Genomic DNA, 26528 nt, shown 5'->3' on the forward strand with positions numbered 1-26528 from the left:
TTCTGATCATACAAGACCGTCAAATTTATTTAAGATGTCTTTGATGTAAGCCGGCAAATTGCGTACTAAAGGTTGTAGAAATTGATCTACGTATTCAGACAGCTTCTCAGTTGGCAAGTTAAGCCCCGAAAAGATGGGGCATCCAGGTGGAAATGGGTCTCTCATGTGTATTTTGGGGAGCACGTATATACTCACGTATATACTAGGGAAGGAAGGTTCGCCAACCATCATGTATTTATACTCTTCATCACTTAAAAAGCCAATATCCCGCCACTCCACTAGTCGCATGTTGATATGGCTACTTAAGCTTTTAATGGGATTCCCCGGGACTTTCCTGTAGCATGTGGTATCCGCCAACTGGCGGTCAATTTCCTTCATGTAACTCTCCCTTTCCATTATCACCACATTCCCCCCCTTGTCAGCCTCTCGAATGACAATGGAGGGGTCAGATCTTAAATCATTCAGTGCCTGACTTTCCTCCACTGAGAGGTTACATTTAATTCTATTCTGGGGAGTTGGATTTTCCAGGATTGTATGAAAGTCATCAGTGACTCTTTCCCTGAAAAGGTCTATATTAGGGTGTGTCCCTACTGGAATGAATTTAGATCGAGACTTAAGACCACTATCAATTTGCATATTTTCTAAGATGTCCAATTCAGCTCTCCACCTATCCACCTCAATCGGTATTTCATCGTGTAGTGACATCATCAGCTGTAACAAATGCAGATCTGAGACAGTGTGTGTCGGTGGTACATAATTCCCTATATTTTTGATACACATAACAGGATTCCAAATAAAGTGGTCTTTCAACTTTAATATTCTTGTGAATTTGTACAAATCAAGAAAAATATCTATGTCATTCCCAAATTGGGTGGGGCAAAACTCCAAGCCTCTACTCAGTACAGATACATCAATTTTGGACAACATTCTAGAGGAGAGGTTAACAATCATAAGTTCTTGTGCCAACCCTCCCACTCCTTCTTCAGCTGTTGTATCTCCTAGTTTGTCTTGGACCTGGTGGACATGGCAATTGTATTGTTCTGGACTCTCTTGTTTCTGCCATCTCCTCCACCTTCTTGTTTTTGATCTTTTCTCATGGTTTTCACACCTAACCTCAGTCGTTCCATTTCCACTAAAAAAAGTGGATCGATTTTCTATGTCAGATGTGCCCGGTGTTTCTACAGTATTAACCGAGCTGGCCACTGATGAAAGGGTGCTAGTACTGTCTATTGAAGCTAGTTCGGATATTTCCTCTCTTTTTCCTTCTTCTGTCAATTTGAGGTTATGATGTCTGTGAGAGAATGTATAAATCCTCCCATCCCTGTTGTCCTCATCATCTCTCTTAATCTTTCTTATTTTATTGTCTCTCAAATATATCTGGTATTGATCTAATATGTTATCTATAATGTCATAATTCTTTTAATTGTGTATTTTAAGCCTGAAGCTGCAATCTCTTTCTCAAGTTCTTCTATTTCTGACTGTAATTTACAGCCCTTCTCTGCGTTTTTGATTAATATGCACAGCATATTAAATGATGCATTATGGAGATTTTCCTCCCAATTCTTCAATGGGTCAGGATGTAGGTCCTCAAACGTAGGAAAAATTTAAATTCTGAGGCTCTGTGTGATCTTATCATTCTCCATATATTTAGCCACGGTTGTGCCGTCCCACCACTTGGACATTTCTTGTTTTTTTAGTTTTTCTAACTTCTGAAACATGGTTTTCAGACCCTCTGTCTTGGTGGCACTACTTAATGTGCTTCCCATGGTCTGTCTTGATGGAAAAAGATCCTGAGCTAATTCCTGTCTTCTGTCCTTGAAACTAGGCATGTCTATTGTGGTTAATAATAAAGAGTACAAGTAATAGGACAGGCCAGTGCATCCACATGGAATAATTTATAAGAAGAACAAGCTGTTGGCAGTGTACCCTGTAAAGACCTAGCACCTGACCCGCTATCCATATTTATTATATGTTCAATGGGGGTCCTCGAATTACTCATGTGTACACACTGTTAATTCACCCACTGCCACGGTGCAATCCAATACAGGATCATAATAATTTTCAAACACAAAGCAAAGGTGCACCCCTTAACACTAAAAAAATAAATAACTGGTATGTATCCATAGAGTTTTTCTTTTAGTTTCTTCTTTTATTCACAATATTCTTGTTTGTTTAAAAACACAGCCGACTCGTTTTGTCCAGTAAAGGACTTCTTCAGGGCTGTAAATTTAACAGGCATATGTACAAACATAAATATATATATATATCCAACAATAAATCAAACGCAACATTACATAATCACAATAAAAGTACAAACATATATAACTGTTGAGACATGACTGCTATGTACATATCTTATATCACAATAACTAGCCACATAATCACTATATCAACAAGACACAAAAACTTGACTAACATCCTATTTCCAACATTAACCTTACTATACATCTATTTACAATATTCCAGAAGATAGCTGTTTTCTCATTTGGCAAGTAAGAGATTGAATACTTGGGTCATTCTGTTAATAGCAAGGGTATTTAAAAAAAATAATTGGTAGCTAATATTTTAGCTCTATGCAACCCATCAAAAAAGGAAAAATTGTATTCTTTCCTTGTAATGTTGGAATGTCATGCTAAATTAATATCTGCTAGGACACTTAATATGAGACAGTTGCTCAAGGAAAGGGAGAGAATTTGTTTGGAATAATGAATGTGTGAGAAAATTTGTGTATGTGAAGAAAGAACTTGACAATTTGAATAATTTGCTGTGTTTTGATCCCTTCAAGCAGTGCTACATATTGACAGATGCCAATACTGGGTGTCTGGGTGCTGTTCTGTTGCAGAAGGAGGATGGTGAAGATGAATTAAATCTTGTTGCTCATATCTCTATATCCTTGCTTTGAGCACAGACAAATCACTCCACGATTGAAGGAGAAGCTTTGAGTATTTTGGGGGCTATAAAAAAATCAAGAAATTGAGTGTGGGGAAAACCTTTCAGCATTTTGATGGACCACAAACTTTCAAAAGAAGTGTTAAGTAAGAAGGGACTTCATGCCTATTAGCAGATGGATTGTTGGGCTTCGAGAGTTCAGTTACCAAATGTGTTATCTTCGAGGGTCGTAGAAGAAATTTGCGTATTATCTATCTCAACTCAGTTATGTACTGGAGTAGGAAGAATGCGATGAGGATGATTGCGTAAAAGTGTGAAGCGTCACAGTTGGTAAAGTTTTACATCCGGATTGGTTGAGGGCTGCTGGCAGGTATCCTGTTTTTGCAGAACATTTTGGGTGCTCTGCAAAATGGCTGGAATCCGGATTTCAAAAACAATTCTGAGTTGGAGGGGTACTCGAAATTGAGAAATTAACTGTCCCCATAAGGTGATATTATTTTGCATGATTTGAGGTTGGTTGTTCCAATGGAGTTGAGAGAGAAGATTGTGAAGCTGGGTCTTGAGGGACATCAGGGTATGAGTAAGACTAAAGCAAGACTATGATTGAGTTACTGGTGTTCCGAAATGGATACTCTGCTTGAAAGGATGGTTAGAGAGTGTCTGGATTATCCAAGGAGCGTAGGAAAGTGTTGTTTTTGACATGGTCACCCCAATTTTTGCTCACTGGTACTGATATTGTTTATTGGTAGTGCACTAGTATTGCAGGGATTCTGCTCATACACAGAACTGTGCACAGAGACCTAGGCCCTCAGTGAATTAGGGTGTGCCAAAACTCACCTTAGTACCCAAAATTCCCTACCAGACTAGCAATCAGTGTCACATTAGCTCTTAGTCCTATAGCAAAGAAACCAATGATTAGACAACCCAGGACATGCGACTTAGGTTACCTCAGGTGAAGTGGAAAACATGAACACTCTTTTGTTTTACTCTCATACCAGTCCACAACAGGGAGTAAAGGGAGAAACGTGCAAGTTTAAAATATTTATTTAACGCCGTGATCTCAAGTGCAGCATTTTAGCTAATACAAGCAGACATAATATGAGAAACAAGATTGTCAGCATAGTTACTATTCCATAAAATACAAAGGGAGAAAGCATGTTATACTGCTAAATGAAACAGGGTAAATAAGTACCTATATTTCACCCTCCCTTGCTAGTAGGTTAGTTTATAACTACAGAAGGTCTCTTGGGATTACATAGGCGGCCCCATACCTCTGGGATTAGCAGAAGTGGATCACATTGAGTTCTGCACCAGCTCTCAGCATACAAATGTTCTCCAAGTGTGTTCAATCATGCCTACACAGTGCATTATTAAAGCCACCAGTATCTGAGGTCGCCTTAGCTGCATATGTGTTATGTCTAGAACATGCGCTGATCAGTCCGAACTACAAACCACAGTGTTGAAATAACCTTGAAGGTCTCAGCACTCACTGTTCAGACTAAGCTTACCAAGCAAGGCTACTTAATGCAGAACAACACGTTATCCTCGTGTGAAGCAAAACACTCTGCCAAACTCTAAACAATTAATAAAGTGTGTGCCGACTGCAAAAGGATGCAGAAAGGAAAAATGGTGTTTAAACTTCTAATAAGCTCATGTCAACCTAACACTGTGTGAATGCAAGGCTCAGCCCCACAACACTAGGACCCTGCTAACCAGGGCCAGTGATAGAGCTCTTCCCCTTAAAACAATACACATGTACCATTGTAGCCCAATTGGCAGAGACTTTAGCCCCCTAGTAAGTCCCTGGTAAATGGTACCTATGGTACTCAGAAGAGAAATACTAGAAGAAGGTCCCTAAGGGCTGCAGCATGTAGTATGTCACCCAAAAGGACCCCCACAAATGCTGCACACAGACTGCCATTGCAGGCTGCGTGAAATGGTGCAAGCCAGTTTTGAAAACACCACATGCGCAATCACTGTGTGCCGTGCAAAGACATTGCATGTAAGTCACCACTACAGCAGGCCTTTGAGCCTTAAGGCAAGGTGAATTATGTTACAAGCGAGGGCATATCTGTATAAGCAGATATGCCTCTGTAATGTCTAGTTTGGTTACTAGATATTACTAGTGACCAGGGAAGCCCCTTTTAAGGCATGCACTGGGCATTGGTCATGACAAGTTACCCAGTTGCATGATGGCAACACTGAAACCTATAATGTTATGGTATCAAACATCTTGTTTTGATAAATCCATACTGATGCCAGTATTGGATTTATGAAGACATGCATCCAGAGGGCACCTTAGAGGTTCCCCCAGAAACCTACTAGTCGTCTAGTGTGCTGGCTGTCTGGTATCGTCCAGCCTGCCACCACACATGAGTTTTTGACTCCCTGGAGTTGGGTGCCAGTGCTCTCAGAGGCCAGAAACAATGTCTGCTCCAGAGGAAGGCGTTCACACATCGTCCAGCAGGATAGCTAGTGATTTAGCATATCAGGGCCAGTGACTTCAAAGCCACTGCCGCCTTTGATAAGCAACCTGTTCTTCCCCCAGTCCTGGGAAACACCACCCCTTGCCCTGAGGCCTATTTGGCACCACATCAGGTGGAAACATTAGCTAGTCAGAAGGCGGGTCACACTTACAGGTATTGCACACCCCTAAGGTGGGCCAACTGAAGTGGACAGTTGAGGAAGGGTTGACCATCTTGTTTTTGGTGACACTAGAAACTCAGGGTCAGGATTATGCCCACTCTGCACAGTAAATGGTAATAGAGGGGGTGTAATCACCCTAGGAGTAAGTCGATCATTGGCCACTACCTTACACTCCCCTAAACACCCCATAATTCAGTATTTAGAACCCCCCCCTGCAGATACTGCAATGTATAACCGTTTGGAATTGGTACGTGGTGATATAAGTTTGGACCAATATAGTTTGTTTGTTGGCCCTAGTTGTGGGTATTATAGTTCATGGGAGGTTAACTGGTTCCTGTTCCGGCTGGTCTTGTCTGCCATTTTATATTCTACCTGTATGTCCTGGGCAACTCTCTGTATTGACTTGATCCGATATGGCGGAGTTGGGTAACTATAAAATATTGAAATGGAACGTGCGGGGCATGGGGTCTGTCCATAAACGACACAGGATTCTTGCCCAATTAAATTGGCGGAAAGTCCAAATAGCTCCCATTCAGGAGACACACTTAACAGTCTCGGAAGTCAGTAAACTGTGGAAAAATGGAAGGGACAGATTTTTAATACTTCTTACTCAGCCCTTGCCAGAGGCTCACTTATTTGGTTTCGGAATGGGGTTCCCTTTGTGCTGACTGAACAACGTATAGAGACAGCAGGGCGTTATGTACTCATGTTGGGTAAGCTGGATGGGGCCCCTATAGTTATCTGTTGCGTATATGCCCCCAATTATGAGCAGAATAATTTTCTCAGCTCCCTAAACACCTCATTAATGGATTGGGTGGGGTGCCCCTGGGTTCTTGGCAGAGACTTTAATTCTGTCTTAGTAGTCAGCCTCGTTCGTTCCCACCCTCTGCTCCGAGGCGCTACAACCACCAAAAACGCAGATTTCCTACGAGCTTGGGCTGGTGGTTGGACAATACAAGACGCATGGCGTGCACTGCATCCCAATAGTAAAGAATACTTCTTTTTTTCCCCCGCACCAATTACACACTAGGATATACAGAATCCTTTGTTCTTTACCTCTGCTGTCCCAGATTGTTGAGTCTACCTACCTTGGTAAGACCCTGTCTGATCATAACCCACTTGAAATTCTTCTGGGATGGAGAAGAGTTCCCAACCCGGTTCCAACTTGGTGCCTCTGGCCGCAATCCCTCGAGGACCAGGTTTTTAGAGATACATTGGGTATGGCCATTATTATTTATTTCTCTGTAAACGATAACTCTGCCACCTCCTGTTTGATTGAATGGGATGCATTTAAAGCAGTGATCAGAGGCACAGCAGTAGGGGCTACCGTAGGAGCCCGGCAGGAAACCCACAAGAGCTTATCTGCGGTGGAGGATACCCTTCACAGCTTGGAGACTGTAGCTATTACTAATCCCTCTCAGCAGGCGCAGCTCCAAGAAGCCGGAATTAAACATACAGAACTTTTAGAGTGACTTTGCCTCATTGACTATAGAGCATATACGCAGCATAGTCCTAAAGATGCAGATAAATCAGGGACATTATTGGCTCATCTTATACAGGAAGGTCCCTCTCCTGTCCCGATTACTGCGATTTTCCTCCCGGATGGCACTGTTGTCTCCATTCAAGCGGACATCAACATGACATTCCGTACATACTACAGTAACCTGTATAGCGCCCCAGTGGCTGTTTCCCCTGATCGCCTGGCGGTCTTCTTTGAGGACCTCACATTCCCTACGTTAACTGCAGACGAGCAATCAGATTTGGAAGCCCCTATTACTCAATTTGATATTAAGGCAGCCATCAAGGACCTCCCCAGAAACAAAACTCTTGGTCTGGATGGGTTGCCTGCAGAGTTCTACGCGACATTTGTAGCACAACTCGTCCCAAGCCTTGGGAGCCTATACCAAATGGCACTTGAACAACACACTCTTTCCTTGACTACTATGCAGGCACTGGTTACCTCGATCCCTAAGCCACATAGAGACACACCTGATATCTCAGGGTATCGCCCCCTCACATTGCTTTCCACTGAGTAAAAAATACTCAGCAAAATCCTGGCCATGCGTCTCCTTCCTTACCTTCCAAAACGTATCCATACTGACCAATGTGGTTTTATACCAGGTCGTAATACGTCATTAAATATCCGACGACTCCACTATATAATGGAAGCTGCAGCGGACCTTTCCCGCACATTCGGGTTCATTCTCTTGATACGCACCAATCTTTTGATACCCTAGATTGGACCTATATGTAACCCTGGGCGTAGTTCGCGGAGTCGGACTCCGCGGAGCTACGCGAAGACGTAGTTGCACTCCGCGAACTACGCGTAGCTCCGCAACCATGCGGAGTTGCTTGCTGGGCCCGTTCGCGCGCCGTTTTTCGTCTTCGGGAGTGCGGTGCGCGTGTTCGGGGCGTTGCCTGCATGCTCGGGATGGCTAGCGCGCTAAATTACCCCAGAGGTTTGTCCCGCCTGCTTGCGTTCCCTTATTTCCTGTTCCGGGTCACAATTAACGTGGTCGCGCTTCCAATGACGTTATCGCGTTTGCACAGTCGCACGGGAGGGTTTACAAACATGGTGGCAGACGCGACCGGGAAAAAGCGAACGCAGAACCAAGGTAAGCCATTGCCGCGCACGCGATAATGTTATTTAGCGCGCGACAACTACGCTCCGCACCGGATAGCGGAGTTATCGACAGCTACGCGAACTCCGCGGAACGCGGAGTTGCCAAAACTCCGCAAACGGAGCGTAGTTCTTCGCCCAGGGTTACCTATATGTTGTCTGCCATGACAAAGTTTAGTATCCCCAAAGGTTATCTGCGATGGGTTAAATTATTGTATTCTGCTCCCACAACACGTGCCAAGACTGGCTCTCATATTTCTTCGGCATATCCTATAACCAGGGGGACATGTCAGGGATGTCCCTTGTCGCCGTTGCTGTTTGTGGTCTCATTAGAACCCCTTTTGATTAAACGTCGCAGTGAGGCCATGGACCGGGAGATTGTACTCCATAATAACACACACTTAGTGTCTGCATTTGCCGATGACATTATTTTATACCTGAATGATCTTACATACAACTTGGAACCTGTCCCTGCCATATTTCAACACTTTAAACAAATATCGGGGCTGGCTATTAATGAAGCCAAATATTATGCTTTGTATATGCGATATCGGGCTACCCCAGATGCTGTGCGGTTTGGTACCTTATTGTTGACTACCACCCTAGACACCTTTTAGTATCTAGATATGCAAGTATATAGATCCTCCGAGGATCTTATAGATGGTATTTGTTTAAGGCTATTACAACCCTCCGAAACCAGGTCTCCTATGGGACCTCACTACCCCGGTCCGTGATGGGTTGGATCTCCATTTCTAAAATGGTGATGCTTCCTCGTCTTCTCTATTTCTTCACTAACCTGCCGGTCATTATCCCATCCCAAATTGTTTGTACATTAGACACGCTCCTGTTAGAACTCATGGGGTAAAGAGCGTGGGAGGGTCAGCCTGGCCAAATTACAGCTACGTCCTGAGGAGGGAGGACTTGGAGCCCCAGATTTCTGAGCTTATTGCATGGCCAGCCAACTGCAGTGGTTATCCTACTGGCTGGCGGGATGGCACATTCAGGAAATTCTTTACTGGGGTCTCCTTCATAGTTTACTCCTACCACGGATTGGGGTTCCGCCTTCAGCCCCTCCTTGCTTAAAACTGCGTTATTGTACTGGAAGAGGGCACTCCAATACACCAAAAGGGCCCCTGTACTCCCCCAACATTCCCTTACTGGGGATACCTACTACTACTGGTTTAATCTAGAGGAGTGCTTTCTCCGTGTGGGAGCAGGAAGGTGTGTCGACCAGTGGAGCATTCTTTACAGAGGGCGCGCTAGCAGATCACGATAACTTTGTCCGCACTCAGGGGGTCCCACAGTCACGCAGCTATTTTGCACTGCATCAAACGCTGGTGGTCCCCTGACGGTATTAAACCCCCTAAGCATGAACTAATATAGGCTACACATCTCATGGGAAGGGGATGTCACCTCACCTGCTGGCTATATAGAGGTATTCAACCTCACTCAGGGATTCCATTCCTGCCACTCCGTGCTTAATGGTCATTGGAGTTGGGAAGGGAATTGTCGGACAAGGACTGGTCCAGTGTTTTAGAATGACCTAAGAAAGTGTCCCGCAATGCTAAATTTAAATACATACAGCACATGATAGTCCACAGGGCATACCTCACACCACATCGCCTTAATTGTATGTTTCCTAACGCACAACTCACCTGCCCTAGGTGTCAGCAAGAAGATGCAGACCTCATCCATATGCTGTGGGGGTGCCCTCGTTTAGCATGTTCCGGCAAACTGTGGGATGCAGGGTGTGCAGGAGGTCACTGGAACGACTGTCTGGTCTTTGGCGGAAAGCTGCCTGCTGGGTTTGCATAAACGGCCTAAGAAGCCGAAGGTCCAATTTAGATTTGCTGACTTGGCTGTGCTTATAGCAAAGCGAGCCATCACAATGCAGTGGAAATCTGCTTCCTCCCCTACGCCTCTTTTATGGCAGACAGAAATGGTCCTCTGGGGCACTGCGGAGAGTATGATTATTAGACAAGAGAAATTTAGAGGGCTACGTAAGGTCCCTATCTCTCTAGATTGGGACCATATGCTTGAAACATTCAAAGCCATTGATACTGACCCCTCCAACATCACAGAGCGGCCCCGACACCACCCCACATCCCGCATCCCCAAGAGCAGAACTGCTTGCTTTCTGATAGTGCCGTTCCCCCCTTGTCTCTCGGAAGATCTAGAGATCTATATATATGCCTGATGTGAAATGATCTGCTATTTAATGTGTATATACAAGCTTTATTCACATTACGCTGTAAGTTAGTGGACCAGGAACTGGGAAAGGGGTGGTGGGTAATTTTTCCTATTTGTATTAAAGTTTATAACGTTTAGTTTGCACGATATTCATGGGCCTGCTTGGACTCTTATTAGCATGTATACCTCAGTTTTTTTTCTACTCCTTAGTTAATGTATCACTGTCAGGGTATGTATTCTTGGATGTGACTGTCCACATTAAAATTTACATTTTAGAATTAATGTATGCACTCATGTTTTATATCTTTTCATTCTTAGCGCCAAATTGCTATGGAGATGCACTGTATTTATTATGCTATTTGAAAACTCAATAAAATTGTGTTTAATAAAAATAAAAAATAAATCAGTATTTAGGAGTCCCCTTTTTGACCAGAAATGCAGATTCAACTACTGGGAACCAAAGGAATAACAAAGAAGAGTGAAAATGTGAGCCCAGAGGTCCTGCATCGAAATTGGTGCCAAGCTCTGCCTGGCTGCTTGCACCACGACAATCACGAAGACCGTCTCGTCGAAAAGGTCAACAGCCTCCCCAACTCCTTGTAGGACAGTTCAAACCTTCAACAACCAAACAGCATATCCCTTGGGGTGGTGGAGACATTCCATTGCAGTGGAGGAACAAACCGCAATTGCCCTATACTTCGACTTGTTGACCACCGGCTGCATAGACTAGCAAAAAATGGTTAGAGGTTCTGCCCACTTAACCCTCCCGTACCTGAGCAGGAGACATCCAAGGATGAGAAAGTAGCAACAAAGGGTACCGAAGGGATCAATCCAATTTTAATTTTCAAACAAGAAACAATTAATTATCTTGTGAATCAAAAATTAAACATTAAGAAAATATATATGTTAATTCATCAACACACATATGAGCGGACATCAAGGGAGGCACAACAACCAACAGTCTATTTACAAAACATCACATATACATCATATACAAATATACACAACATTTACAATATCAACAAACGCTTATCTGTACCCTAAACACAAGAAATATATAAGAATATATATACACCAATTCAAGTAAGTGCCTCCTCTTAATTTACAATGGAGTGCACAACAAAGTGGTAGTCCCAAAAGCAAAGCACCATGGGGTTAGAACATCAACCCAGTCTATATTTGTATTGGTGCACAACAGACAAAAATCAAATTTTTCTTAAACTCCATTCGAAGCAAAAGGTGTCGACGCAGTCGCGGTCGCGTTTCAGCCAGATGATATAGGCTTCATCAGGACATGGGTACTCTGATAATAACAAATATATATATATTACCTTCTTCCTTGCCAAACAAGGGCACATATAATAAAGTAACATCACAGCTGCACAAGTGACATTGTCTCCCCCACAAGTGGAAATGCAGAGTCTACTGGTGAATCCATCAAAGAAAAAAAAAGAAGGCAGAAGATAACTGCCCAACAGCGATCAACTTAAAAATCAAACATACTTAAAGTGAAATAAATCATACACCGTGTTATCAGACGGGCCCTCAACCACTTCTCTATGAGTGAGCAATACACACGTGTAACGAAGAACAAGGGACACCAAAAGTATTTACACCTTCTCTCCCACAGTGAATTCAAGTGTATATAAACCAATTCCTATAACCCGAAAGACAGAATATATACCTATTCTTCTGGGTCCTGGCAAATCCTCGGACCGATACCAGCGGCTAGTCCACGCAACCACCCACATGGGGGTGGGGCGGGAATCGCTTTCTAAGCCCAGTACAGGAAAACATACCTGGAGTAAACACATATGAAGGCCAATGAATCGCAACCCCAAATCTGACCGGGGGAGAAAAGTCTTGTATCAGTATCCACTTACATAAGCTAACTAGAAAAAATGCGTCTTGCATACCTTATATATACAATGAGTCCACTCGGATAAGGGTAGTGGGAAACAGGCGTGGCTTAAATCACCCGTTCTTTCTGCCATCACCATCCGACGATTGTGGGGGTGGAGAAAAGAGAGAGAGGAACAGTGCATTAAAACTCACACCGACCTCTACCAAAGGGTAAGCTATACTAATTATAGAAGCACAAAAGTTCAAAAACGGAAATATCATGCGTCAGCACGAGCGCCTGACCAGCGGGAAACACTGAAAAGGGACTACTGATCCAAGAGAAGATCTCTGAGTCCGTGTACCCACACCTCCAGTGCATATACCGGCATAAAAACGATCGTATGTAACTCATTCTTTCAGAAGTAAGTATACACATCCAAACAAATAACCCACACAAAATCAAATCGAGTGAAGTAAATGATAAATCACTGTAAAGAGAAAACTAATCAAAAAGACATGACAAAAGACATGAAACTATGTGTAATGGTAATAATACTCCTGCCTTTCCACTATTGGGTTCCCATTTTAAATAAAGCACAAGGACCCTATAATCAAAGAAGACAAAGCAAAAATCAAATAGACAAAGGCTATTCAAGTTCGAACTATAGCATTTTGTAAGACTGTATATACAAAATAAAATCTCATAAAGAATCAGTATAAATGTCAATCTAGTATAACTATACATACTACAGTACTATGTGTCATATCATCTCATCATCTATCTCAATTCAATAGAGAAAGCAGCAAAAGAATGGACATTAGGTAAGCTTCATGAAGAAACGGACAACAGTTCAAATCAATGCCCAAATTTCATCACGTGCATTCAGTCCTTTTTCAGAAGTGTGGTATCTCTCTATTAATCTCGCTTCAGTATATTCAACTTGGTCTCTAAATCTGTTTTATTTTTAGCCGAGGTGGTAACTAGGACTGCCCAAGTCAAATCTTCTTCATTGTGGTCTGCCTCCATATAATGCTGTACTAGAGGCGCCCCAATGTACTTGCATCTTATGCGTGATTTATGCTGTCCAATACGCATTTTGACTGCTTGTGACGTCTGTCCAATATATGCCAGGTCACAGGAACAGGTCACTACATAGATACAATTCTTGGTGTTACAGTTAGAAAAAGTACGCATTGTATGTATGTGACCATTGATCTCAATCTCTTTCAAATCCCTAGTGTTGGGACATACAGAACAGTTCATACAGCGGTAGTGTCCGATTTCAGGTGGTAATCCTAACAAGCCCCTGGTGTCTTTTTTGATTGGTAACATTCTATTTGCCTTCACCAAATGCTGCTTTATATTCTTTCCTTTACGGAATGCAAAAGTGGTTTTGGGATATTCAAATGATCTATAAGTCTCCAGTTTTTTTAAATAATCTGTTTGACCTTATTTGCTTTGGGGTTGAATGTAAGTACACAGGTCAATGATATGCCCTCTTTTTTGTCTCTGGGTGTCAGTAAACTTTCTCGGGGTGTGTACCACGCATGTTTGAGTGTTGCTCTGACCAACTTCCTGGGATATCCTCTATTGCAGAGTTTATTCATTAGGGTCTCTGCATTGTCAAAGTAGTTGCTTTTGTTGGGGCAATTGCGACGAATACGTAAGAATTGCCCATAGGGCAAGTTTTCTTTAAGGCTCCTTGGGTGGCCACTACTGAATTCTAAGAGGGTGTTCCGGTCAGTAGGTTTAGTGTAAAGGTTAACTTTCAAGACTCCTCCGTTGTTAAAGATCCACACATCTAGAAAATTGATTTTATCATTGCTTGCACTTATAGTGAATTTTAAATCAGAGGAACATGAATTGAGCCACTCATGGAAAAGGGACAATTCCTCATTGTTGCTATTCCAGATGAGGAATATGCATAGAGGCAGCATCTCATCAGGAAGAAGACTTTGTTCCTCCAGGAGGTCATATCCATCTCCCTGAAGAGTTTGGAGATGCCAGGCCCAAGAGGAGTCGTCCAGCACCATTACCCTGGGTACCGGAGCATTTGCCGCTACCAAGGCTTATTGTGTGTTCAGTCCGAACTCAACCAACAACAAAGCAGACCTGCCAACAAGGGACCTCAGGATCACCGAGACCAGCAGTGAGAGGGTCCCTGCTGTCCTGTTTTCTTTCCCTATCCTGGTTGCCAAAGCCACGTGAGAGCCTCTAACTTTAGTAATCTGCCATCCAAAACACTTCTACACCCGAGCACCCCAGCCTGGACTCACGGAAACTAACTGTGTCCCTTTGCACTAAAGACCCTCAAGAGCCGACCCCTACTTTCAGCCTTTCTTTTTCAGGAATCTTTGCCGCTGATTTTACTGCGTAGCTCTTGCAGCTACCAAGGCGACAAGCCCCTCTGCACCTGGACTCACCATAGCGGGTAATACTAAACTGCTGGTGGTTTCTTTGACTTTGGCCCCTAAGCTCCTTAAGTGCCTAAGGGTATTCTTCAAAACCATTTACAAGTGCATCTATGCAATGTATGTATCTCCCGTAGGATTACATTACTGCACTCCAGTCTCATACCTCAAAACCGTTATTCAAGCATTTTTGTCATCAGTGTAAATTCCTAACTCCGAAAGTACCAACCTGATACCGATAATGTTGGTATCTAAAATCATAAAAATCATGTGTTATTCTTCTAAATTGGTCTTGGATTTTCTTTTTGAGTATGTGTCACATTTATTGACTGTGTGTACAATAAATGCCTAACACTACCATCTGATAAGCCTAAGCTGCCCACCCACACTACCACAAATAGAGCACTTGAGATTATTAATTTAAGACTTGTAAGGATAGTCTGTACTTTTTGTATGGTGTACCCTTACATTGGCACGCCCCCATAAAAAGACAGCTTCCTACAAGGATCAACAAAGTTTACAAGGGCAGAAATCCCTCAATGGCTTGTTGGGACATGCCCACTAAGTCGTGAGAGGTGGTTACAGTGGATATTGTTGAGCAGTTACATAGCAGATGAATATGCAATTATCTATTGTTTTTGGTGGATCCATTTTCCAGCTGGGCTGAAAAAGGTGTGACTTGTATTGAGCCTAAAGGGTCGCGGATTTCCTTAGTGAGATTTTCAATCGAGAAGCTTTGTCCAATATGATTCTAAATAATAATGGACCGCAGTTTCTCTCAGTGGAGATGAAAGTGTTTTTGCTTCAGAAGGAGATTAAGCACAGAAAATATTTTCTCTGTACCACCCAGAGGGAAATGGCACAGTGGAAAGGATTAATAGAGCTGTAAAGGAATGTGTCTGTTTGAAAATGGCCATTTCTAAAGGTTCACTCCAAACATTTTGACTTCTTCCTTCTCTTTTTCTAACCTTTTTGTTGGCTTTAGGACTCTGGGCACTTTACCACTGTTGACCAGTGCATCAGTGCATGGGCTCTCTCCTCTAAGCATGGTATTATTGGTTTACACTGGTTTAGCATATTTGATTTACTTGTTAGTCCTTTGTAAAGTGTTACACCATATACCCAGGGTCAATGCTACTTGTGGGCCTGCAGCACTGATTTTGCCACCCACAGAAGTAGCCTTTCGAACCTGTCTCGGGCCCGCCACTGCAGGGCCTTGGTGTGCCTTTTACTGCCACTTCGAACTGGCATTTAATATTACTTGCCAAGCCTGAAACTCCCATTTTATTACATATAAGTCACCCCTAAGGTAGACCCTAGGTAGCCCTAAGGGCAAGGTGCTATGTAAGTGAAAGGTAGGATATGTAATGGTATGTTTTGCATATCCTAGTAGTGACAAACAACCTATTTCGTTGCTCACTACTGTGAAGCCTACTCCTGTCAAAGCTTAGCATTAAGAATTCCTTTATGCACTTTTAAGCTGTAATTCATTAGCAGAGAGGAGTAGCTTTTTCATGTTTCATATGTTTGGGATGGTAAGGACAAATCCTCCTACTGCCTGGTGAAGGTGAATTTAACATTACTGTTTTAGAAATGCTACTTTTATAAATGGGAATTTCTCTGTGCTTGTAACTCTTTCTGCCTTACAGACTATTCCCACTGCACGTCTGGGTTGGGTGACAACTACCCTTTGGGTATTTCCTCTAGACAGCCACAACACAGGAAGGATAGGTGTGTCTGAGTACCCATCTACATACATCTGTATTCTGATAGCCTTGCCTGGGCAGGATTGAAGGGAGGGGCTAGCACTTCACTTGAATAGGATGTGTCCTGTCCCCACACAAAGGACTGATTACCCCACACAGATAGCTTGGCAGACAGGGCTGGGTTGAAAGCGATTCTTTTGTACTTCAGACAGCTGCTTTGAAGTCACCCACCCCCATCAAAGGCATTTTTGGGTATAAGTCCTGGGTCTCTGAGGCCCTAAAATCAGACACTTCTGGATCTTGAACAGAACCTCTGTCATAAGGATTGTTGTGCTGCTTAACGGATTCAACTGGACTGCTTTTCTGGAAGGACTGCTTTTCTGCTTGCTGTCCTGCCGCCTACTGCTCCCTGATTCTGCTGAAGGTGGGCTGGACTCTGCCTTCCCTCCAAGTGATCTCCAAGGGCTTAATGGTCTCAGGGCCATAAAAACTTTAATCTCCACCCTCTGCCTCTGCTGGACTCTGCAGTCTGTGACTCTCACAGCCCAGTTCCAACCAGGATAGCACATGGCCCCATTACAAGCAGAAGGAGCTTTACAGAGGTCTAGTACTCCTCCTTCTGACCTTCAACTACAACCTATATGGACCAGCACCTGTGCCGGTCAATATTGCTGCCTCTGTCCCTAAAAAGCTGCCGCAAGCACGAGGGAAGCACTTCCAGCGCGGCTCACTCAGTATTGCCCTGGTGACGGGAGCTCCCCCAGTGATGATGCGTCGACTTGGCCTGCCCATGTCAGCAGAACCAACGCTACACACTGATGTCGGCAGCTCAACGATAGGCAAAGTAACTTTTGAATTGTTCAGAGAGAGGAAAGCTAACACTGTTTTCTCCTGGTTGGTTGCATTCGGAAACACAACAGTGTACAATGGGAGCCGTTGGAGTATGGTGTTGAAAAACAATTGAGATGTGTGGAAAATCACAAACTGCTGTGAAGAAGGGTGTTGCTCAGTTCAGTTTAAGTGTTGGAGATTTAGTTATGATTAAGAAGCCTGGGAAGTCAAGATACATGTCCACGTTTTTGGGTCGTCAAAGAATTGTAAGATTGTTTCGTAATGCCATCAAGGTGGAAGATGGGAGATTCATGATTCTCAACAAGAGTGGTGGCTTACAAGGGAAAGTTTTCAAGTTCTCTGTTATGAATTTTGGTATTTATTGCATTATCCTGTATTTCGTATAGTGTGTAAATACTGTCTTTGACATTTCTGTTCATGTCTTTTCAAGTGTAGTTTTTTTGTTGTTTGTAAATAATGGTGGGCTCGTATTTTAGAATATACTAGCCAGAATGTTGGGGCAAACAATGTTGGTGTAGTCGAGGTTAGTTATGATCTTACTATTTTCTATTATGGTCGTTGATGTTGAAAGCTATATGATCTGTGGATAGGGTGCTCTTTAATGAAGAACCTGTTTAACTGCATCTGAAGTTTCTACTTTTATGCAGTCAGTATCTAATCAAAACATGTATAGCCCTGATAGAGTGTGACCTACTGAGGGCGTCTGATTACGAACATATGGTATTGGAAGCAGGGCAAAGTATATTAAACCAGCGGTCACAAAATTGGACATAATGGTTGTGAACAGAAATTTCCCTGGAAACTACCATACAGACTAGTAGTATGAGACATTCTTCTGGCAGAACTACTAAATTTCACTTGAATCACTATCTTAATGTTTTTGATTTTTGTATTACACTTGCAAAGGTGAAAACTGGCCAAAAAAAAACAAACTGTCTCAGATATTGACCACAACAAGCAGATAGAGTACATAGGTATCCGACCTGCCCACTATTTAGATCTAATGGGAAGGTACTACTTAATAAAATTCTACTAGCTGGAGTTATATCATTAAATTATTATCCTGTTTTGATCCATAATAAAATCTATGATCAATTTCCCTTCTTAGCCACAGTGATTAAATTGCAATATAGTGCATATATTTGGAAAAGTAATGTGCACGTAAAGATCGCCCTTCGGACCCAGGAGATCAAAGATAGTTTTTATTGTGAAAAACAGTTGAACCTAGATAAGCCTATAAAAAGACACAGTTATGTATGGGTTCACTTAGATATACATAATTGAAGAAAATATTAATATTTTGCGATTATTTAGCACGAGGGCAGAAGCAAATATTGTTCTGGAAATTATTTATCTTATGTGGAAACTGGTTGTTATGTGTACTTGAGGGTGTCATTAGGTATTTCAGCATTATTCTTCCTAGCAATCATTTGCAATGCATTTGCAAAACGGATTTGCATTTCCAGACTTACTACTAAATGGACCCTGTACAGGTGATGCAATAAGTGTCTTATAAAGCATGGAGCACCAGCATTGTTGCAGTCCGTTAACAGTAGTGGAGTATTGTGAATTAGACAACAGTCTGAAAGTTCTGCAGATCTTTGGAATAAGTATCAGGCTCTAAGAAGTAAAATCTTGAAACTTTCATTATCAAAGTACCAAATGATACTTGGTGGTTCCAGTCATTTTTGTAATTGTTTACCTTGTAGTTCTGCTAACCTGAAGAATAGGTTCTGCTATCATGTTGTTGGAAAACACAGGTAATATATGGAGGCCACAAACGATATGGTGCTGCAGTATTGCATACCTGGCAAGAAGGCACTTAGTGAATGTTTTAATGCTGCCATAATGTAATATATTGAGCATGTAACTTGAGATCTAACATTAGAAGACTTTTCAAAATATCTCTTTGTTTTACAGGTTGTGGAAGATTGGAAATTTGTGGCTCAAGTTTTGGACCGGGTATTCCTGTGGGCATTTTTGCTTGTTTCAATAATTGGATCTTTCTTTCTCTTCATTCCTGTGATATATAAATGGGCAAACATCATTGTGCCTTTACACATGGGAAACACTTTAGGAGAAAGACCATAGAAGTGTACCAACTTGTAAAATCTCGGTTATGGGAATTCGAATCATAGCATGTTTTGTAGTTTACACTGTACATATGTAATATTTTGAAAATACTATAATTGTAATTGTATGATCATGATTACTGTTAGAAATATGTGTAATAAATGAATGTTTCTATTCAGAGTTGAACTGGATGATATTACATATAAGTGTGTTCTCTTAAAGTTCCTTTACGAGAATGTTGGAGCTTGAAATCTTCTCTTCAAATTTCTGACTTTTTGCTCCCATACAAAGCTACAACGCTTGTCACCACCACTTAGAATATTGGGAAGTATTGTATATGCCATTGTGCCTATTCACAATGCCCATCAGCCTTTCTTCATGAGTGCCATTTTTATTTATTTATCGTGTTTCTGTGTGTCAATCCCTATACCCCATATCCATGGAACACCAGTAAGCTAATTTTCTGTTCAGTCAGTTGTCGTCAGGCATCTGGGTTGTTAATGCAATTTCCGTATAAATGAAAGCAAGTGTAGGAAGTGAGAATGGTGCTTAGAGACAGACAGAATTATGAAAAATTATAGCTAAATGGTCTTTTTTTCTGCACAATATTCAAAAGAAAGGGGCTGTATACTCATACGTTTTGCAGGCTGTTTGGAACAGTTACTCATGAATAAAATACTTCAGGGCTTGATTCAGATTGAGACTCAGTAGTGTTCGGGTAGTCTATTGCCAACTCTTAAGAATACAGCAAACTACATATCGATAGTTCACTTCGATGTAACCACTGTAGAGATTACCACTATGGAAACTGCCAAAACATCATTAGTGGTAAGTACAATAGTATTTCATTTCATTTGAGGTGCTACTTAGTTAGAACGTAAGCGTTCATTTAATATTAATTATTCAACTAAAAGGGGTTCTAGTTAAATATATTACATTAATTTAAGTTAGGTAATATTATATTCATGGTAAATTAAAAAAATAAAAGTAGTATATAAAAACATAAATATTAATTAATTGTTGAGTCAAGATTATACGTAGGTAAAGAGAATTTTTAATTAAATGAATTTGAATTATAGAGAATTGGAGTATTAGGTTTACGTTAAGGGTAATTATTTACTTAGATGTAACTTAATTTAAATGAATTAAAAGTTAGAGTGAATATTAGTGCAAGGTTACGGAGAATTATTTTATTTCTCTCATTTTAAATTAATAAACAGTAAGGGTTAGGTGAGAATTAATTGTTCATTGTAATTAAAGTTGGCTTATACTAATTTGTTATGAGCGATTAGTATTAGTGTTTGATTACAAATATGTGTAGCTTATTTTACATCAATAAAGGGGTAAATATAGTGTTAGGGTTAGATTAAGGATATCTATTGAAATTATTAGAATTACATTTCAGTTATTTTGTAATTAGTGTTAGTGTTAGAATGTGGTCAACCATAATTATTTAATTTCAAATAATTTACCTTAAGTTATTTGAAATTCATTTAAGGCTACAATTACTACTACAATTAGGTTAACTACAGAAGTCATAACAATTAAAATATAGTAATTTCACTTTAATTTAACAAATAAAATGTAGTTGTAGGGTCTGGTTAATGGGGGTCAAAGTGAAATAGAGCTTAAGGTAACAACATACAATCAAAAAAAATGTTTTTGAAAAAGAACAATTTCCGGAAGACTGGAAACACGCTGAACTCACCGCCCTTCTGAAAAAACCCACAGCGGACCCCACCGAACTCAAAAATTACCGCCCCATTTCGCTCCTTCCATTCCCGGCCAAAGTCATTGAGGAAAGCCGTCAACAACCAGCTCGCCGCTTTCCTCGAAGCCAACAAATCCCTCGACTCCTCACAATCTGGCTTCCGAGCAAAACACAGCACTGAGACCGCCCTCATCGCAGCAACAGACGACATTCGAACTCTACTGGACAATGGAGACACAGTCGCCCTCATCCTCCTCGACCTCTCTGCAGCATTCGACACAGTCTGCCACAGCACCCTGTTACAACGCCTCAATAACATCGGAATACAAGGAAAAGCACTTGAATGGATCACCTCGTTCCTCACCGGAAGAACCCAGAGAGTCCGCCTCCCACCATTCAAGTCCGAGGCCACTGAAGTCATCTGTGGCGTACCACAAGGATCCTCACTCAGCCCCACCCTCTTCAACGTATACATGAGCCCCCTCGCGGCCATCGCCCGCCAACACAACCTCAACATCATCTCTTACGCGGATGACACTCAACTAATCCTTTCTCTCACCAATGACCCCAGCACCGCCAAAACTAACCTACACGAAGGAATGAAAGAGGTTGCCGAATGGATGAAACAAAGCCGTCTGAAACTGAACTCAGACAAAACAGAAGTCCTCATCTTAGGTACATCCCCCTCTGCATGGGACGACTCTTTGTGGCCGGAAGCCCTTGGTAAAGCACCCATCCCGACAGACCACGCACGGAACCTAGGCGTGATCCTGGATTCCTCGCTTTCAATGAACAGACAAGTCAGCGCCGTATCCTCATCCTGCTTCAACATTCTCCGCATGCTCAGGAAAACATTTCGCTGGATCCCCACCGAAACAAGGAAAACAGTCACCCATGCTCTAGTCATGCTCTAGTCACGAGCCGACTGGACTACGGAAACACCCTCTACGCAGGTACTACCGCTAAACTCCAGAAGAAACTCCAACGAATCCAAAACGCCTCAGCCAGGATCATATTAGACATCCCGCGCAACGAACACATCTCTGGTCACCTGAAAGACCTCCACTGGCTACCCGTCAATAAGAGAATCACTTTCCGACTGCTAACCCACGCACACAAATCACTCTACGACATCGGACCACAATGCCTCAACTCACGACTGTCCTCCTACACCCCCTCCCGCCAACTACGTTCTTCCAGCCAAGCCCTCGCCACTGTACCTCGCATCAACAAGACCACCATGGGAGGCAGATCCTTCTCATACCTGGCTGCTAAAACATGGAACTCACTCCCCGCTTACCTTCGCCTCACCCAGAACCACCTAGCATTCAGAAAGCTACTTAAAACGTGGATATTTGACAAGTAATCCTCCTCCCCTTTCTAAGCGCCTTGAGACCCTCTGGGTAGGTAGTGCGCTATATAAATTCTCTGACTTGACTTGACTTGACTACTATAAAGCATACTCAACATAGTTTTGCTATCCTGTGTGATATGGTCACATACTTTTTCAAAAGATAAGAAGCAGCTCTCTCAGATTTTCTGTTCCACAATTGAGAATCTACATTGCAGCAAATGGAGTGAAAATGAGAAATTTCAAAGATCTCATCATCTCTTAGCATGCACAAGGGGTATCCATCATGTTATACAAATGTAAAGTAGAGCTAGCCTGAGATAGCAAAAATGCAGAGGATAAGTAGGTCATAATAGGATATCAACATTCAGAGTGAAAACCCTCCAGATGAGTCTTAAAATATTCATCACAGCAGAAAGAAATTCTGTAATAAAAAAATTAATTCCTAACTTAAGCTGTTACCCTAATTTAGCATTTTCCATAATGGTCTATCTCTACCAAACTTCAATCTTTCCATTTGGATTAATACACTAAAGTGTTCTCAAACTTCATATAGTTACTTTCTAAATGTATACTATTTTTGCTCCAAAATTTTACTTTGTCAGTTTTCAATTAATACATTAATTGTGCGCACAATTAATAATGATTCTTTCATGTTGAGTAAATCCATGGCAGCCAATTGCATCATGTTCCCAGTTATACTCATCACATGCCAGTATTGTCATAGTGTACTGCAGTGCCCCCATGATATGGCTGCTTCAACTATGCTTTAACCCCATGTTAACAATCCGCAATGTTTATATTGCACCATTGTTATTTCAAAGAAGGTATTAGTGCATCATTCCTTTTATTTCAGTTATTCTCCTTGGATAACAGTGCCTTTTACTTTTGGCCTCTTAAATCTATTATGAAGAATGTTTTTGCTGTAACTCTAATTAATAAAAATCTAATTACAAGCTTCTTTATCTTCTCTGTGCAGTGTTTTTTAAATGTGTAAGTAAGTGTGATACAGTTGACAAGGTGAAACAAAACAATCAATTGCTTTTCTTTACTACACCTTTAGGGTTTTCCTGATGAAGGGGCTTTTAATCATGCCAAATGGTCAGTAAATATAATATTTAGGAATTAAAATGTGCCTATGGGGGATTATCACCTCACTGGTTAGCTGACCAATAGAGTTCTGCAATTGCCATCCTTCAGGAATGGAGCTTAGTTTCTGGACCATACTAATACAATCGGAATTCATTATTGGTGAGTGATGTTAATATTGAATCCTGTTTTCACCAAAATAATTTTTGACATAGGCATATGCTGTATTATCCTATGTTCATATCTGTATGATTGTATCTCTGGCTCTCACATAATATAAGTGTATTATCGTCCTACCTCTCTCATATCTAATCACTAGGATTTATTTCAAAGGAGCCTTTTTGTCTACGGAAAATGTGAACACTGAGTTTGGAAGAGGGTTCAGGCAGAGCTCAATCGTTTCCTTGAGAGTATCATACATCAAGCATTTTTTCTCATCAACATTGTTGCAAAATGCTAGTAGCATAAATAGGCAATTTCCTTAAGAGCAAGAAAAGAAAGAACAGTAGCATTGACAATATCATCCACCAGAAATTGTGTTTGTGTTAAAAATAAAACTCTGTAAAGCACAACTTGCAAACTTCAAGCTCAGTCAGCTGTCGGAGGGTCTGACATAGCCTGTACACAATATATCTCTTAAAGCAACTTACCCTGCCCCATCAATTAACAAAATCCAGTGCCACTGAACTGCACACCAACCACTGCTTTCCTGATGTACAGCCCTAAATGCCCGAAGAGTTGCTTAGGACAAGCAAACAGCTAATCAGAGCCCACATGGCAAAAGGTGAGGGGCGGGCTAGATCTGGAAGTATCACCCACCCCGGTGTTATAGAGATCAGAGGAGTGGCACGCAATATCAAAACAGTCACGGAATCCTCTCCACACAAGATGACTTTGTTCATTGGGCACAAAGGGTGTTTTTGAAGCTTTCCCTCCGTATTAGCAGAGGCTGTGCATTATTTCGTCAGTGTACAGTATCAGCCTGCTTTGGAGGTAGCTGGTGGTCCCAACTAGGCCCGAAGAACTTTAAGCAAACTCCAGTGAAGAGGTGCATGCGAACAACACTCCCGTCATGCTGAAAATAAGCTATTTTGAATGAGTTTCACTACAATGAACAAAGTTGTTAAGGACTGCGCCTACCCTTATGAGAACATCTGCAATTCCTTCAGACCATGGCTCCTCGACCCCCCCGCCACTCTTATGACTATCCCTGAGCACACATGACCTCTATCCTGACAGTGGAGGACGAACATTATGTCTAACGCCCGGTGAATCTGCTCTGTTCAGCTAAAGAGGAGATCGGCCTTGGCTCATCCCCTGACCATCACCTGCCCAGCCGGACCTTGGGCACAGTTTCTCCCCTTCTCCCTGCCTCGCCCATCCCTCACCCCCTCTACTGTCAAAAATCTCACCCAGCGTTTTAACCTCAAGATGGCACCTGAGAAGAAACGGACCTGCTTTTTGAATGACTCGAAGCAGATCCATGGGAACTTTTATCGAACTACCTACCCCCTACCCCTCCCCGCTCTACTCCTCTCCACTTTCCTGCTACTGACCTCTGCCCTCACCTGTCCTGGCTCTAGTCCCCACCCTGTTTACCTGTGAATTTTCCCTCGTCATTTGAGATCTAGCTATTTTGCGTGATAGCCCAATTGAGCTACCTGGTTTAGCTATAGAGGAGACAGGTCGGGGTTTCCCTCCTTGGATATCACCTACCCAGTCGGTCTGTAGCCAGACTTCCTTCCGTCTCTCCTGTCATATCTTCCAGCATCCTCCCTCTATTTATGTCTATCCTTCTCTCCTCTCTCAATCTCTCAATGTATGTAGACTGAACTATTTTGTCTGATGCCCTGATGGAGCTACCTGGTTTAGCTATAGGGGAGATAGGCCGTGGACTCCCTCCTTGGTCGTCACCTACCCAGTCAGCCTTTAGACAGACTTAATTTTGTCTCTCCTTGTTGTCTCTTCCCCTATCCTCCCTTTCTCACCTTCCCTGTCCCCTCCCCACTACGCTCCATTATTTTGCCCTCCATGTTCTTTAAATGTTTCCCATTGAGACCTAGCTATTTGGCCAAAGCCCGGTGGAGCTACCTGATTGCTATAGAGGAGATGGGTTTTGGGACTTCCCCCTCGACCGTCACCTACCCAGCCGGACTTTGGTCAGACTTTCCTTCATCTTTCTGCCGTATCTCCCTCCCACCCCTTTACCCTTACCCCCTTCCCCTCTACACCTCACTTATCTCGTTCTCTATGCTCTTGGAATTGTTTGTCTAGCAACTGATGTACATTGAAACTGATGTAATCTTGTAATTGTGTGGAACCTAACCTCATGTAAAGCTCTCTGAAACCTCTTGGTCTAGCCAGCGCTATATAAAACTCTTAAAATAAAAAAAATAAAAATAAAAAATGCTGCCGTGATGCAGAGGACTACCTGCCCCAGATGCATGTCATTTCATGTGTAGCTCACCTACAGATCCATTTATCAGCGTTTGTTTATGTAGCACTTATCAGTTGTCTACACATCATGTGGACCCAGTGCTGCAGGTAATTATCCGTATATGGGAAGCGGAACAAGATGCCCCCAGGTTTCAGGATGGACTGAAGGCGGTGGCTAGCTGGTTGATGGGGAACTGTCTCCAGCTGAATGCCACTAAGACAGAGGTTATGATTGTCGGAAGGGGAGTGGAACTATGGGGTGACCAATGGTGGCCGCCAGAGCTGGGACCAACCCCGACTCCGGTGTCAGAGTTGAAAAATCTGGGAGTTTGGCTGGACGCTGGTCTTACCTTCGTAGGACACACTAAAAAAACAGCTGCCTGTTGTTTTGGTCTGTTGAGAGGCTTAAGACCTGTCCTCAAATTCTTCGATGCCCCAACCAGACAGCTGGTAATCCAGGCCACTGTCATCTCTCGCCTGGATTACTCTCCTGGTTGGGGCCAATCAGGCTGAGCTTACTCGCCTGCAACGGGTACAAAATGCTGCGGCCAGAGCGATTGTCGGCCTGCCCAGATTTTGCCCGGTGGCGAGTGTCCTTCGCTCCTTACACTGGCTCCCCGTGAGGAAGTGTATTCTCTTCAAGGTCCTTTGTTTGACCTTTAAGATTTTGAGAGGTATAGGCCCTGAAATCATGTCCAGCTTTCTTTCTTT

General features: G+C 42.4%; 1 protein-coding gene across 1 annotated transcript in view; it reads left to right on the plus strand.

Annotated features, from left to right (window-relative positions):
* CHRNA5 (cholinergic receptor nicotinic alpha 5 subunit) overlaps window positions 1–20217 on the plus strand; it is a 247414-nt gene extending 227197 nt beyond the window's left edge. The window contains exon 6 of the mRNA XM_086959420.1: window positions 19078–20217. Within this exon, the coding sequence (XP_086815546.1) occupies window positions 19078–19248 (171 nt within the window). The 3' untranslated portion in view covers window positions 19249–20217. The remainder of the gene's footprint in view (window positions 1–19077) is intronic.
* The last annotated feature ends 6311 nt before the right edge of the window (window positions 20218–26528 follow it).

Source organism: Lissotriton vulgaris, chromosome 2_2, assembly GCF_964263255.1.
Source record: "Lissotriton vulgaris chromosome 2_2, aLisVul1.2, whole genome shotgun sequence".
In the NCBI taxonomy this organism is placed as follows: Eukaryota; Metazoa; Chordata; class Amphibia; order Caudata; family Salamandridae; genus Lissotriton; species Lissotriton vulgaris.